Raw genomic sequence first — 14,694 nt, 5'->3', positions numbered from 1 at the left:
AAGAGTGTCAACTACACGTGTGACGCTAGGACGAACTCTCACCTCAGTGTCTTTAACGTAACAAGGTAAAATTTTATTAATTTTACTTATCTACATCCCATATCCTTCCAAAAGGATTTAATGCAGCTAATATACATAACCTGGAGTATGACGGGATGAGATACCCTGAAAATGGTGAAAAGACCCCAGTTCGGTAAAAGAATCCTCATGGTTCAGTCCAAGCCCTGCAGGCAGCCCGCCACCAGCTGAACTGACTTCACCCAGGAGGACCTCACGTAAGTGGCGTGGTCATGGCCGTGTGCCTGTTGAGCAGCAGAGCAGCCAGTGCCCCTCACCTCAGTGTGACAGGCAGAGTGGAAAGAGGGTCATGAGTTTCAGGGAAAGGCACGCAGCACTGAGCAGGTGTGAAAGAGAGCTCACTGCATCCGGTGAATTTAGAGCTGGAAAGAACATCAGAGACTCCTGAATTCAACCCATTTTACACACGAGGGAATGAGGCCCAAACTGACCTGACTCGCCAAAGGGGTGCCGTGAATTAGCTACAGATCTGCAGGCAGAGCCCAGGGCCACGGATGCCAGGCCCACCGTTTCTTCCACAATCACCACGCTGACTGCAGGAGCGAACCAGGAGGGAGAGGAGGAGCATGCCGGAAAAGACGATGACTCTAGTTTCGGCAAAATGAGGGGGTCCCCTGGAGAGCAGAATTCGTTTACACTGATCATCCAGAAAGGACCAGCAGGAAGATGCATGAACGCTCCCCAAACTTATTCTGACGAAGATGTGTCTATACTCCCAGCACCTGACACCACTTCCAAACCACAGAGTGATGGCCACAGGTGGTTCCCAATCCGCGCTCTGCAGGTGCGCTCCTGCAGCCAGACTGCCCGGCTGTGAGGCCCAGTCACTCCCCCGAGGAGCGAGGGGCCCTGGACGCAATCTCCTCCTCTCTCTGGCCTACAGTTATCTTACCTACAGCGGTCCCCACTTTACAGGGTCACAGTCATGACTCAGCATCGTTTCTGCGGCCCCAATTCGCTCCCTTTCTCACTCAGCAGGCAGGCGGGTGGAGCGCTCCATGTGCCAGGCACTGTCCTTGGTGCTGATACAGGCTACAGGACGCAGCCTGCATCCTGACAGGCCCCTGCCCGGAGGAAGCTCAGGCTACGGACAAAGACGCAGGAGCACGCGCGCAGAGAGGGGAGGGTCAGGAGGTGGTGACCGCTATGATGACATAAGACTGGGTAAAATGACAGAAAGGCTTGAGTGGGGCTGGAGCAGTGATCATTTCGGAGACAATGGTTAGGAAGGACCTCTCTGAGGAGGGGACACTCAGCCCAGAGGAGCTGAGTGCTGCAGGTCACGGGGTGGCCCCTCCAGGTCAAGTTGGGACCTGTGTCCCCACAGGGCAAAACCGGGGAGTCAGGCCCGGAAGGGTCTGGGGGTACGTTACACCAGCCCCTTCACTGCCTTATTTACAGCCACGCAAAGTACCACATTCCAGAGACCCTGACATCAGCACAACGAGAAATGTCTCACCTCCTTTTCAGGAATGGAGACCTGATCTACAGAAACAGGTGACTTTCCAGTGACCCTACGGCCACCTCGGGGAAGGTGAGCACAAGAGACCCACCATGCACTAGCTGACCCTGCTTGCAGCGATGCAGACGTGAGAGCCATCTACCCCATGCCCCACCGCTCCAGAACAGGAGAGGCTGAGGGGCCCTGAGGACAGGAGCCCCACACCTCTGCCTGTCAGTGCAGCCACGACTCCAGGGCACTGGGACTGTGTGGCGTTCCTGGACACTCCCTTCTGGCCAGCAGCAGCCAATGGTCAGAGCATCTGGGAGCCCCTCTCCTGGAACTGCTCTCAGCACAAATAACAAGCCAAAAAGGAAAGCAAGCAAGTGAACACAGAACACCGACTGCCTCATGTCTGACCACAGTATCCTTCACCTCCACGGATCCACCAGACTTCAATTTCCAAAACTCACATTCCCTACCTAATAATGAAACTTTGACACCACCGAGGATACTTAAGAGAACGTGCACGACAACCCCACATGCTGATGAGGATGCCGAGACTGGACCCGCACACACGGCTGGCACGACCCCTCTGGAGCAGAGCGTGGCCGTTTCCACCAAACGAAACACTGAGCCGCATGGCCCAGCAGCTGCCCCCAGGCACCTGGCCAGGAGAGTGGAGACCCAGGTGCGCAGGGTACTGTTCAGAGGCTCTCTACGCACAACAGCCCGAAGCCGGGGACCCAGATGCTCCACGGGGGAACACTTACACGGACTGTGTCCACCCCACCCGGAGTCCTACTCAGAGTAAGAAGGAAGGAGGGACGATGATGCAAAAGCCGCCATCAGATGCACACGGCGTGACTCCACGTGCAGAATGCTCTCCCGGTGACGGTGCACCGGGTGGTGTGGGCTCGCAGCGGCCAGGGATGAAGGGCGGGGCGTGGGGGGGGGGCGTTGGCCACAACAAGGCGGCCCGAGTGATCCTGGTTCTGTGCCCCGACCGTGGTGGTGACTACACAGACTGACACGTGTGATGAGATGCAAGGGAACTCAGGGCACACACAGGCATGGGTGCGGAACACGTGAACCTGCGTGGGGCTGTGGGCTGCCTCGATGGCAGTGGTGCGTGGTCCCCGCTGGGGCAGACGGGCGGGCACGCAGGGTCTCTCTGAGCTGTTGCTACAACCGCACCTGCAGCCACAGGTGACAAGGTCAAAGACAGAGCGATGCAACGGATAACAAAAAAGACTTCAAGAAGCACTTTGAACGTAAGCAGCAAATCGGGAGTAACGGCATTCCAAGGAGATTCCGAGGAGGACGGGGCTAAACACCGACACTCACCTCCTAGCACGCTCCCTTCACAAGCGAGAGCGCAGGCGCACTACATCCACCCCCAACAATGCCCGTGGGCGGGCGCGGCCGGCTCCCCCACGACAGCAGCTCTGATGGAGCATTTGGGCCCAGGTGGGGAGCGGGGAGCGAACGACAGCTCCTCATCCCCTCGTCCACAGGGGCAGGCCCCTCCCGGCGCTCACCCCTCTCTGCACCCACCACAGACATGGACGCCACCTGTATATGCCGGCCTCGCCCGAAATGACTGCGGATCTGCACTGTCTCACTCACCCATTCCCCAGTGCCGGGGTAGCTCCTGGAACAGACACACGTGCACGCACACATGCACACACATATGTGCACACACTCTTGCACTCACACACACACGTGCAAATGTTTGCTGGGGAAGCAGGGCTGCCACCTGAGACGTGGGCTCCGAACAGCTCTGTGTGGTTTGCAGCACTGTTCTGCTGCACCCATGGATAGTTTCTCAGGGGGCAGGACAACCCCTTCTGCGCAGATGGCCGGCCTCCTGGGAAAAAGCAACAAGCCCGACCTGGCGCCTGCTAACCACCTCCACACACAGACCGACAGATGGAGGCCCCCCAGGGCCCTGGCCACTCAGGCCTCCAGCCCTGCTCCCCCCGCCCTCCCCACCTCCAAACGCAGCTGACGGTGGGGACCAGTATAAGTCCCAGCTCCGAACGTCACCTCCTCAGAGACTCCGTCATCAATTCCTCTAATAAAAATTAGGGACTCTCTGTTCAGGGGTCCCACGGCACATGGTTCAGAACGACTCCAGCGTGGTCCCCGCCTGCCCTGGGTCTCGGTTAGATGTTTACACCGCGGCCTCCCCAAGAGATCATGACTCCTCAAGGCCAGGTCCCCTGACCCATCACCCTGGGTCCCTGGAGCCTGGCAGGCGTGTGCAGCAGGTGCTTAATAAATACGTGCTGGATTAAATTTGTTTAATTGGTAGGGGTGACTAAGAAGTGACTACACGGAGGCTCTTTCTCACGTACATGCACACACACGCACATGCATGCACAAGCACACGCACACACACGCACGCACACGTGGGAGTGTGACCGTATTAAGCAAAACAATTACCGTTGTAACCGTAAACACCCATAACAAGGGTACGTTCCCACGGTCCCTTCTAGAAAGCACAGCTTCTCGAGTTTGCCAAGGCTTTGGCGACTCGACACATGAGCCGTGAGTATCATGAGGAGTATCCGTGCGTTACCGCGGGGGGCACAGCAATCCCGCCATCACAGCACGCGGGCAGCCAGGGGCCTGGGAGCCCTGAGGGATGCTGGTGGCGTCCCTCCGTCCTGAGACTGCACAGGACATTTGGGGAAATAAATGCAAGATGAAGCCTCGGAGCGTTGGGGGCACAGCACAACCTGCACACGGGGTGTCCACACTTGGTCCACAGAAGAAGACATCACAAGCCTTCAACCCAAGGTAACAGATAAGTTAATTTATGCATAGGATTGCTGAGTGAAGGTGTATTTATGAGGTAAAAAGCAACGCAGCACTTAAGTGCTGGACGGCACCTGACTGCCATCCTCCCGGCAGGTACCTGGAAGACTGACTTCAGAAGAAAAGGATCTGGACGCAGCTTTTCTCAGTACGTGTGCAGCAGGGTGTCCATAGATTTGTCTCATCTGGGAAACAACTGGCACTAAAGAGAGTGCGGAAGCAAGCAATTTATGCAGAGAGGCCTCTGTGGTGGGGGCCTGCCTCCAAGCCTGCCTGGGCACGCAGGGGCGGAACCTACCAGGCTGTGCTGCCGTGGGCCGCGGGACCCAGGTGACAGAGCAGCTCCAGGGCGTGTGCAGGGCTCGCTGCGTCCTCTGGGGACTCGTGGCTGCCCGGCTCCAGCTCCGCTGGCATCCTCCACACCGCGGCGCACGTCACGACTTTGCCGTCTGCAGCTGAGGGACAAGGGAGACGTGAGCAGAGCGTGGCCGCCCACCCTGCGGATGGCGCCTGCACACGCAGCCCCGGGCCCGCACCCCTGCCCCTCGAAACGCCAGCCAGGTGGGCGGCTCCAGACCCTGCTCCCCTGCCCTGTTCCAACACATCATCCTGCTTTAGAAGAAAATTTAATTTCCTCAAAATCGATTTCCTCCTGCTCTTCCTCAACAGCTCTTCAAAAAAGGGAGTGAAATGAAGGCGGGGCGCAGCTAAAGATATAATCACCACGGGTGCAGCTGGGGTCTAAGAGCAGCATTAAATGGATTTTCCCTGAAAGCTCTGTGAGAGCACCTTGCACAGGGGCTGAGTGCCCTGCACATGCTGCAGTCACAAGCATGCCAGATGCCACAGGCTAAGCCCTGGTGGAGAGCAGTCCGGCGCCCGATGGTGACGCGCAGCCACTGTGTGGACAGGGGTACTGAGCACAGACAAGACACGCGGGTCACCTCTTTTCAGGAACCTGTCTGGCTCTAGGTCTCTGCCCTCTAAACAACTTTTCTTTTTTTAAAAAAAACAATTTTTCAGTAAGACACAGAATAAGATGAAAAGACAAAACAAAAAGAAACAGATTTAACATTATGTGATTAAAAACTGAATCATAAATTCTTAAATGTAAACCCTTTCAAAATTTGCTTTCCATTTAGTTCTAAACGGCATATGTGCTAAACACCTTCCCCTTTAAAGAATGGTCTTTAATAAATTATAATAAAACAATGAACAGGCTTCAGCATTAAATCGTCAATTGGTGTCATGTGAAGAATATGAAAGCACTGTAGAAAAAAAAAAAAGAATACCCCAAGAAATAAGAAAAAAGAAAGGACCTTAGAATACATTTGAAAACGTCCCACTTCTTATTAGATACATGGTCCTCCAATCTAAACACCAACTAATGAAGCAAGAAATACAGCAGTGAACACAACGGGCAAAATGCCTGGCTCCCCAGGTACTATTATCATAATACCGTTATTACCCATGACCAAATCGCCAGTAGAAGGATCATGGTTTCAACCAAGGCTTTCTGATCCCAATCTCAGTGCTCGGTGCACACACTTCATTAGGTCTGGGAGAGTGTATGGAATTGCAGCTTAAAGAAAAAAGAATCATGTGTATTACACATAAATTTAATGTTAACACATCCACCTTGAACCATGGAAAAGTAGCTCACGACAGCTTCTGCCTACGAGAGAAATTGATTTTTTTGCTGAGATTTTCAGTTCCACAGTCTGGCTGTAGAGCCCATGGGACTGGCAGTGGAACTCCTGAAACAGGAGAAGAACTAACTGAAGGGAGAGTTGGCAACTTTACTAAGCTGAAAAGAATAAGCAAATGCCCGAAACATTCACCCAGCAGAGGCACAGATTATACTAATCTCCCTAAATGACAGAAAAAGAAATTTCTAATCTGAAAAGTGATGCGACTGATAACATGAGAACTGAACTGTGGCTGCAGTGCACAACACGACAGAAGATGACACAGCAAAAATAGCTACTGTGCGGGAAGCAACTAGTGTGCAGGAAACAACTAGTGCGCGGGAAGCGACTAGTGCGCGGGAAACTAGTGCGCGGGAGAAGCAACTAGGGGTGGATTTTTCCCACTGAACGGCTCCTTCTTCTGAGAATTCTGTGCCTGTGTCAGGAAAGGAACTCCTCCTGTAGCTGCCTGCTCACCCAGAAAACATAACTGCCGGGGGGGTGAACAGTTAAACGCTTTCCTCTTGAGAAGAGGAATGAGACGAGAATGCTTTGCGCTCCCACCTGTAGCTAACGCTACACCAGAGGTCCTAACTGCTTCAGTATGGCAAGAAAAAAAATAAAGATATGAGAACATGAAAAGAATAAAAATACTGTTACTTGCTAATGATTATATGTACGGAAAACGTAAGAGAATTTACACGTATAGACATTAGAAATAAAACAGGGAATTTAGCAAAATAGCGAGACACAAGGGTGATATATGAAATTCGACTGGTATCTATAGATTAACAACAAAAATTTTAAAGACAACATTTGAGAAACTATTAACAATAGAATTAAAAAATGAAATATCCAATAATATCTCAAACTAAAGAGGTGCCAAATTAAGACTACTGCTGAGAGAAAGCAAAGGCCTCAGTAAATGGAGGGGCATACCATGTTCAAGGATGGGAAGCTTCACTACTGTAAAGAGCCCTTGAACCCCAAAGTTCTAGATGGCTTTTTTTTTTCTTTTTTTGGTAGAAATCAACAACCTGATTCTGAAGTCCTAAAACTTACATGGAAACGTGAACCGCCCAGATGGCCAAGACAGTCATGCAGAAGAACAAAACTGGATGGTTTACAATCTGATATTAATTTACTGCTGATACACAGATAGATAAATAGCCCAGAGAAAGAAAATGGAATCCAGAAGCAGACCTCACACAGATGGTCGCCTGATTTACAACAAAATGCCATTTACTGGAGTGGACAAAGGATGGTCTTTTCAATAAATGATGCTGGATCAATTTTATCAATATATCCACATGAAAAAAACGAGCTGCATTCTACCTCACAACACACCCAAAAACTACCTCCAGATAGACTGAAGATCAAAATGAGAAAGACAAAATCATACAAATCTTTTCTAGACTATATAGCAGAACATCCTCATAACTCTTCAATAAGTAAAGATTTCTTAATCAGGGCAGAAAAACCACTAATCACAAAGGAAAAGACCAATAACAGACTACTTTATAATTAAGAAGTTCTATTCACCAAAAGACACTGGACTTCATCAAAATTAAAAACTGCTGCTCTTGGAAGGACACTGCTTTAAAAATGAAGCAAAACTTGGAGAAAATATTCAGAATACATATGTCTGTATCCAGATAAAGGGCTTGTATCCAGAATATATAAAGAATTCCTACAACTTAATGATAAGACAAATAACCCAGTTTCTAAAAGTGGGCAGAAGACTGAATCAGACATTTCACAAAAGAAAACATGTGAACGGTCAACAAGCACCAGAAAAGACACTCAACATCAACAGTAACTGGAGAAATGCAAAACAAAACCAAAATGAGATACACTACATACCTGCCAGAACGGCTAAAATTTAATGTAAAAATGATCACCACCACCAAGTATTGGCAAAGATGTGGAGCAACCAGATCACTCAAAGGACTGTTGGAAAGAGCGTAAAATAGTTCAAACACTTTGGCGGTTGGACACCCACATACCAGGTGACCAGCAATTCCACTCTCAGAAGAGGCTGTCACGACGCGTGGCCTGTTGGTAACAGGCTTTGTGGCCACTCTCTGATTCCAGCAGTTAAACCTGGCCCCAAAGCAAAAGTGGCCTGGTGATGGTATGTATGTAACTGCCAGAAACCAGGGGCCAGCAATTAGCCTAATGACCGACAGGCCAGGTTACCAGCCAAGGAAGGCCAACTGGCCGATAGACAACAGGAGACGGTGCTGCAAGGAGTGAAACAGACGGCCCTCCGACCCAGCCCTGGCTGCCCGCACACGCAGGCAGAAGTCCACACAACTGCAGAAGGAAACAAGAGTGAGCGAACAGGAGGCTGAGGGGCGTAACCCCACTGAAAGTCGTGCTCCTTTACCCAGGCCTGGTCTGAGCCAGTTTCAGACACAGGACCCCTGTCGGAAATAAGGTCGGATGCCCAGCAGTCAGAGCTCCGCAGCACCAGGGCAGGTGTGTACTGAGACTATTCCCCAAGTCTTCGCCCAGGGACCTCATGCTGCTTACCTGGTGATCACACGCTGGGCACAGGGCCACACCCTGGCAGTTCAAGGTCCACTGAACCCAAAGCGTCCCATGTCCCCCTGTTAGACTGGGGACATTTGGGGGCCAGGCAATAAATGGACAAAGACAGGTCACAGCAGACCTAATGGGCCTGAAGACCCACCCAGACATATGTCATTTCCATGGGCCTGACATGGCAGTGGGTAGAACACCCACCGCCCCGTGGCCTGTGTGGTCAAGGGGTGGAAGCCTCAGAAAGTGCCCTCCCACCCCATCAAAGGGCGGCAGAGACGTGCGCCAACTTTAAGGACCAGGGCGTGGAGTGCCAGGGCCCTGTTTAATCCGCTCTCTGGCCTCTGCAGAAAGCCTGTGGGCCCTAGTGGGCAAGCGCAGACGGCCATCAGCCCAGCGACGGGGGAGCCCTACCTGCTCACAGCTTCCCTCGGCCTCAGGGACAGGACCTGTGGACACTGCCCCCGAACGTTCTCTCCTGCACCAGAGAACAAAGAGGCCTGGGAACCGCCTGCGCCTCTGTGAGGAGGAACCTGGGTGTGTTTCGCCAGAGCTGCGCTGGTGCCCTGCTTGCTCCACCCTCCACGCCTGGGAACGCTGGGCCCGCCCAGCCACAAGGGGACGTGGGATAAGGGCCAGAGGGCTCTCAGCAAGGTTGGGCTGGGATGCACGTTTGGGGGACCTACTGGTGTGGAAGATGGTGGCAGAAACGGTAGAGCATCGGCTTCACGGAGGGACCCCAGGCTTCCAGCGAGTCATATGCCTTTTGAAAAACTGCTCCGACCGTGTTTCTGGGCCCTGATGGACGGACCACAGGGCACCAACTGACCGAGCATCACTCCTGCAAGAGCTCAGTAGTACCCACCAGGGCACAGAGCCAGGCAGGCCCAGAGGGCACAGGCCACAGAACACACATCCCCCACCAGCGCCCGCCTGTGCCCACACCGATGGCCAATTGGCTGCAGGGGGAGAAAGAGCCTGAGCGGGTTTACAAAAGGGTGGGCTTGGGCAGGCACAGCCCACTATGGGCAGTGGCTACAAAGCAGCTGCACTCGGGGCGGCTGGGAAAACGATGGTGGGGCGGGGGGGTGGGGGGGCAACACACAGAGCTGCGAGAGCCACCCTGCCCCTCCTCTCTGTGTGCACCAAAGCCCAGAAGAGAAGGACTGGAAGACTCGGAGGCATGGAGCCAAGTCCCACACAGATGCTGCCCACGAGGATGCAAAACACGATCAAACAGTTAAGTAATACAAGGTCAAGATCGGCAAGTGCTTTGAGAGATCCAGGTGAGGTGCTAAAGGAAGGAGACGCCTTCCCTGAGCGGGGGGGACCAAAGGAAAGGGTGCTGAGAACAGGAGCTACTTGACCTCAGCCCCAAGGAGGGTTTGGGCACATGGAAATGGATACAGAGGCATCCTGAAGCAGGATTAAGGGCCCAGGGACCTCGGAGGATGGAGAATGGCCAACAGTTCTACTTAGGATACGGTAAAGGTGAATTAAAGCTGGGAGAAATGAGGTTTGAAGCCCTCTGAGGACCAGACCAGGAAGGGCCTTGAGGACAGATGAGGAGTGTGGAGGATCTGCTCCAGACACCGGGTGGAGGCTGGCGGTTCTGAATCAGGACCCAAGCGCCTGGCAGAAAGTAGGAATTCAATCAGTGCAAGGTACAAGGTGAGTCCGAAGCCCCTCACTGGGAAATGTACACGCTAGAAGTTATCCTGAGGAAGACCAGAAAGTTACCGAGTTCGGTGCCCATGGGAGGTGCCTGCCAACGTCACCTACCCTAGAAATGGGCAAACCTGCAAAACACGCTGCATCAGTGTGCTTTTGGTCTTAGGAATACGGTAGGCATTATCAGAAACTCTCCAAATGCTCAGAGGCAGATGAAATGGAAGGTAAACAGTACTAAATGAGAAACGCTGGAGGTATACCCATCGAGACATGCAAATTGACTCTGAAACTCTAAGGATTTCCATATCTATATGAATCTCAACAGCATTCGGCACACATCCACCAGCTATCAAAGAAACTAAGGTGATTTTAAGAAGGAAAACCCTATCTTTAGAAGGAAAATGCTGTAATAACCACTGAGGCATTCTTCTTTTATCTCTGTTTTCAAAGCTATTCTGAAGTTAGGACCTGCAATGTAACTGCCCGAACTACTGCTCCAGTGCCCAGGAGCCCCCAGAGGGCAGGGCCTGCCGCCAAATAAGCCCAGCCTTCACACAGCAGATTCAGACCACAGGACATCCGAGGGAAGGGAACTCCGCACCATGCCTCTGCACCCTACAGATGAGGAAACCAAGGCCTCCGGGACCTAACTGCCCTCCCCTGGCTCACAGGGCTCATAAGCACCAGAGTCAGAAATAAGATGAAGCCTCCTGGGTCCAGAACAGCGCACCGCTCTGAAAGGGAAAATACAAGCTGTGCCCTAAAGGCCAATTTGATGGCAGTCTATCTTTTACAGGTAACACAGGAGCTAAAAGCACTTAGTGAGATAAAAAGATAATCGGGCAAACGAGTGGAAAAGGCGTACTTGAGGCTGCAAGTGTGCCCACGCAGTGTGCGGACTGCTGCAGGGATGTCGAGTCCAGGGCTTAGGGGCCTCAGAGGAGATGAGAGCCTTTGTAAGCCTCAGCAGCCGTGCAGGTCGGCTCGGCTAAAGGGCCAGCGGTGCCTGGCTGGGGACACAGTCTGACCCCAGCTGGAGGGGAGGGGCTGCCACAGGTGCTGCAGCTCAGAATCCCAGGCTATCTTTAGAGACTTCAGCCGGCTCTGAGTCTGACACAGGCTGAGCAGGGTGAATGAGGCAGAATCCAGCTCCACTAAGCAACCAAGCAACCGCCCGACCAGGCATAACTCGGCCTGCCCGCCAGTGAGCCCGGAGACGAGCCCCAAGGCCCGCCTATAACAACCTCAGCCTTCTAGGTGCTTGAGGAGAGCGTCCTGCGTGAACCACTCAGCCCAGCGCGGGAAGGAGCCTGCAGTGAAGAACAAAGGAGAGGGAGGTGCCTCACCCCAGCACTAGTGCAGGAGCCCCTGTGCCAGAGATGCCATCGCAGGGACAGGATGGGGGGGGCTGGCCGTGAGCTCCACAGACGGGGTGGGCCCAGGAAGGAAGCATGCTAGTCCGGGGGCTCTGGCCTCGGAGAAGAGAGAGGAGATCTGGGCGGGTCCTCAAGCGCCCCTGACTTGTGTGACCAGCAGACTGGGGCCTGGGTGGAGCCTGCCCTGAGTCCCCACAGTGAAGAGTCACAGCCTCTCACTTGGTTCCTGAGACAGTTCACAGACCAGGGCCCCTGCTTTTAGGGAAACCCAGGTCCCCCTGGGGAAAGACCCGATAGCACTGCCACGAGAATACACTGTACGTTTTTCCTCAAAGCCTTCCCCCAAAGAAGCCAGGCGCTTTCCAGGACAGCTGTGCCACAAGGAGAGGGCCCCATGAGAGCTGACGGAGCCCTCGGGCTCAGCACCCACCCCGTCTAGCCGTCAGACCTACAGGGTGGCGGCCAAGGCCCCCCCGTGAAGGACCAGCGGGGCCAGCAGGCCCAGCTCCTGAAGGTGTACTGGGGAAGGCAGGGGGAAGGACCCCCACACAGCACCCACCCCAGGGGCAGCGGAGCCAGCGGTGAGATGTCCCCACCCATCAAAACAGGAGCCAGAGGCAGCATCGCACACGGGAGTCAGAGAGCCCAGATGGTCCTGACCTTGGGAAAGAGCTGGCACACTGAATGTGCTCCCGTCCACACCAAACCCACAGGGCACCTGCGAGGAGGCAGCAGATTTCAGGACAGTGGCAGTGGATTGTCACAAAGCTCATCAGGCAGGTGACGCCAACTGCAGCCACAGTTCCAGTGTGCTGCCATCACGGAGTCAAGACAACGCAGCCTGGGCTTCAGACTCGGGTATCGATGGAGGGTTTCTGCTCACAAGGCAGCTTGGAAGGGTCACCAGCAGCCAGGCCCCATCGCCAGAAGACAACGGCTCCCGGCTCCGGCACGGCCGCACCTGCTCTCGGGTCCTGAACCCACCAGAACCTCCTCCGGGGTGTGCAAGCCCTGCCCGCCAGCCCAGTCGGGCCCGCCGCCTGTTTCTGCACGGCCCACGAGCTGAGCATGGGTTTGCATTTTAAAAGGGACAAAAAGGGAGACAGGAAGAGCCTGAGAAAGGGTCCGCACGGCCCACGAAGCTGGAAGGGTTACTACTGTGCCCCCATCTCAGCTCCGCAGGCGCCGGCCACAGCCTGCTCCGCGACAAACACGCAGCTCCTCGGGCACCCTCCCGTCGGCCTGCCCGGTCGGGGGTCTGGGGGCACTGCAGGAGGAAGGCTTCTGCAAGGGGTCCCGTGAGTGGCGCGGTGCCAGGGTGTCCAGAGAGCTTGACCCCGAGTGGGCCAGAACCCTCGTCGCCCTGGGGCCCTGCTGTCTCCGCCTGGCAATGACCTTTCCACGGCCTCCTAGCCCAGAGCCCCGAGCCCAGAGCCCCGGCGGCCCACCCAGCTCCGGAAGGCCTCACACCCAGGCCAGCCTTCTGGTTCCTCCCTCAGGCCCCTGTGTGGCCCCTGCACCACCAGGACAGAACCATGTGAGCACAAAGGCGCAGGTCACGGCCCTCGTCCCAGAGCTCCAGCACAGCCCTGCCCTCCCGGCTCTGCTGGGACCACCCGGCCCATCACTCCTGAGACCGCCAGAGACATTCACAGCCGTGGCCCCAGCACTGTCCAGACTCCCCCAGTCTCTCTGGCAGGCCCTGCAGGCAGCGCTGGGGCCACCGCCGCCAGCCTCCTCCGAGTGACCGCAGGAACGTGCCCAGGCCACCTGCCTCTCGCCCTGCAGCCCCTGCCCACAGACTGCGCACTGGCGCCCGGCAGGGAGCAGGTCGGCCAGGCCCCCCCTCCCTGACTGCCGATCCTGCGGCTCGGCCAGGCTGCTCCCACAGAGGCCTCTCCCTGCCCACCTCTAAGGGGGCGCCGGCTCTCCCTCCAGCGGGCCAGCTTCAGACCACAGAGAGTCTGCCCGTCTCGGAAACCCGACTTGTATAGACTCGGCTCCTTCCAGGGACCGCGCGCCCCAAAGCTGTGGCTGTGTGCCTGGGCCAGCGCCCTAAGAACTGCCGGCACAGGGGGTCCTTGGGTTTAACCTTGACCCCCGACTGCAAACGCTCTGCCATCAGAGCCTACGGAGGGTCGCGGCTGCGGCGCAGGCTCCCGGCAGGGGTGCGCTCTGACGGGCTGGGGACAGGGCCAGCTGGCTGTGCGATGCCGTTGCCCGGGGAACGGCCACTGAAGCATGTGCCCCTCCGCAGGCGCGGGAGCCCAGCTGGTGCCCATTACCACGCTCAGGGTGGTGGGCCGGAGCCAGTTCCAGAAGCCGGATCCTCCCCACTGACAAGCAGGCTGATCTGGCGGCCTGGCTACTGAGCACAGCAGCCCTCACCTGCCCAATAAAGTGCAGAGCAGAGAGAAGGAACCATCTCAGGGACGCGCTCTTAGGAAACAATCCCTGCCGACTAGCAGTGACAGCGAAGGATAATCCTTTTTCCTTTTTCTTATTGTAAATGTTCCTCTTTCCTCTCTTTATTCTACTTAAAATGGCTCAAAATGCAGGAAGTGAAGTGGGGGATTCTGAAACACAAAAGTAAAAGACTCAATTTAAAACGTGTCTGCCTGATCATCAGTCTTTTTTAAATGAACTGGCCGCTATTTGGAAATTCTGGATCTTTCCATGAAACACACACACACACACAAAAGCTGCTTGGGAGGCTTGACAACATCTTACACATTTACAGCACTTTCCACGGGACAATCTCCAAGCGCTCACATCTTTACAAATCACGCAGGTGGCTGAAGTTGGTCTAACTGTGCCATTTTCATTTGCTGGAAAGCTCCTGAAAGGGAGGGCGGGGAAGCGGGCGGGTGGCGGGTGTGTACGCGGTGGACCCCCGGTAACGTTCCCTTCTGGCACCCGACCGGCACCCCACAGCCCAGCTGCTGGACGAGGGGTAACGCGACAGGGAAACAAACGGCTGGAGCTGACAGACCCCAGTCCACCGACACGGTCCCGGGCAACGGGTCTGCTCGCCCCCGCATCAGCCCTCGCTCTCCCTCCGCCTCGCCGCCCC

The 14,694-nt window shown here is 55.0% G+C and overlaps 1 protein-coding gene across 1 annotated transcript in view; it reads right to left on the bottom strand.

Annotated features, from left to right (window-relative positions):
* The window catches only part of EIPR1 (EARP complex and GARP complex interacting protein 1), an 89,729-nt gene that overhangs the window by 30,008 nt on the left and 45,027 nt on the right, over positions 1–14,694 (bottom strand). The window contains exon 4 of the mRNA XM_007469248.1: positions 4,641–4,797. Coding sequence (XP_007469310.1) covers positions 4,641–4,797 — 157 coding nt within the window. The remainder of the gene's footprint in view (positions 1–4,640; positions 4,798–14,694) is intronic.

This window comes from Lipotes vexillifer, unplaced genomic scaffold (genome assembly GCF_000442215.2).
Source record: "Lipotes vexillifer unplaced genomic scaffold, Lipotes_vexillifer_v1.1 scaffold356, whole genome shotgun sequence".
Taxonomy (NCBI): domain Eukaryota; kingdom Metazoa; phylum Chordata; class Mammalia; order Artiodactyla; family Lipotidae; genus Lipotes; species Lipotes vexillifer.
This window is presented reverse-complemented; position numbering and strand designations above follow the sequence as displayed.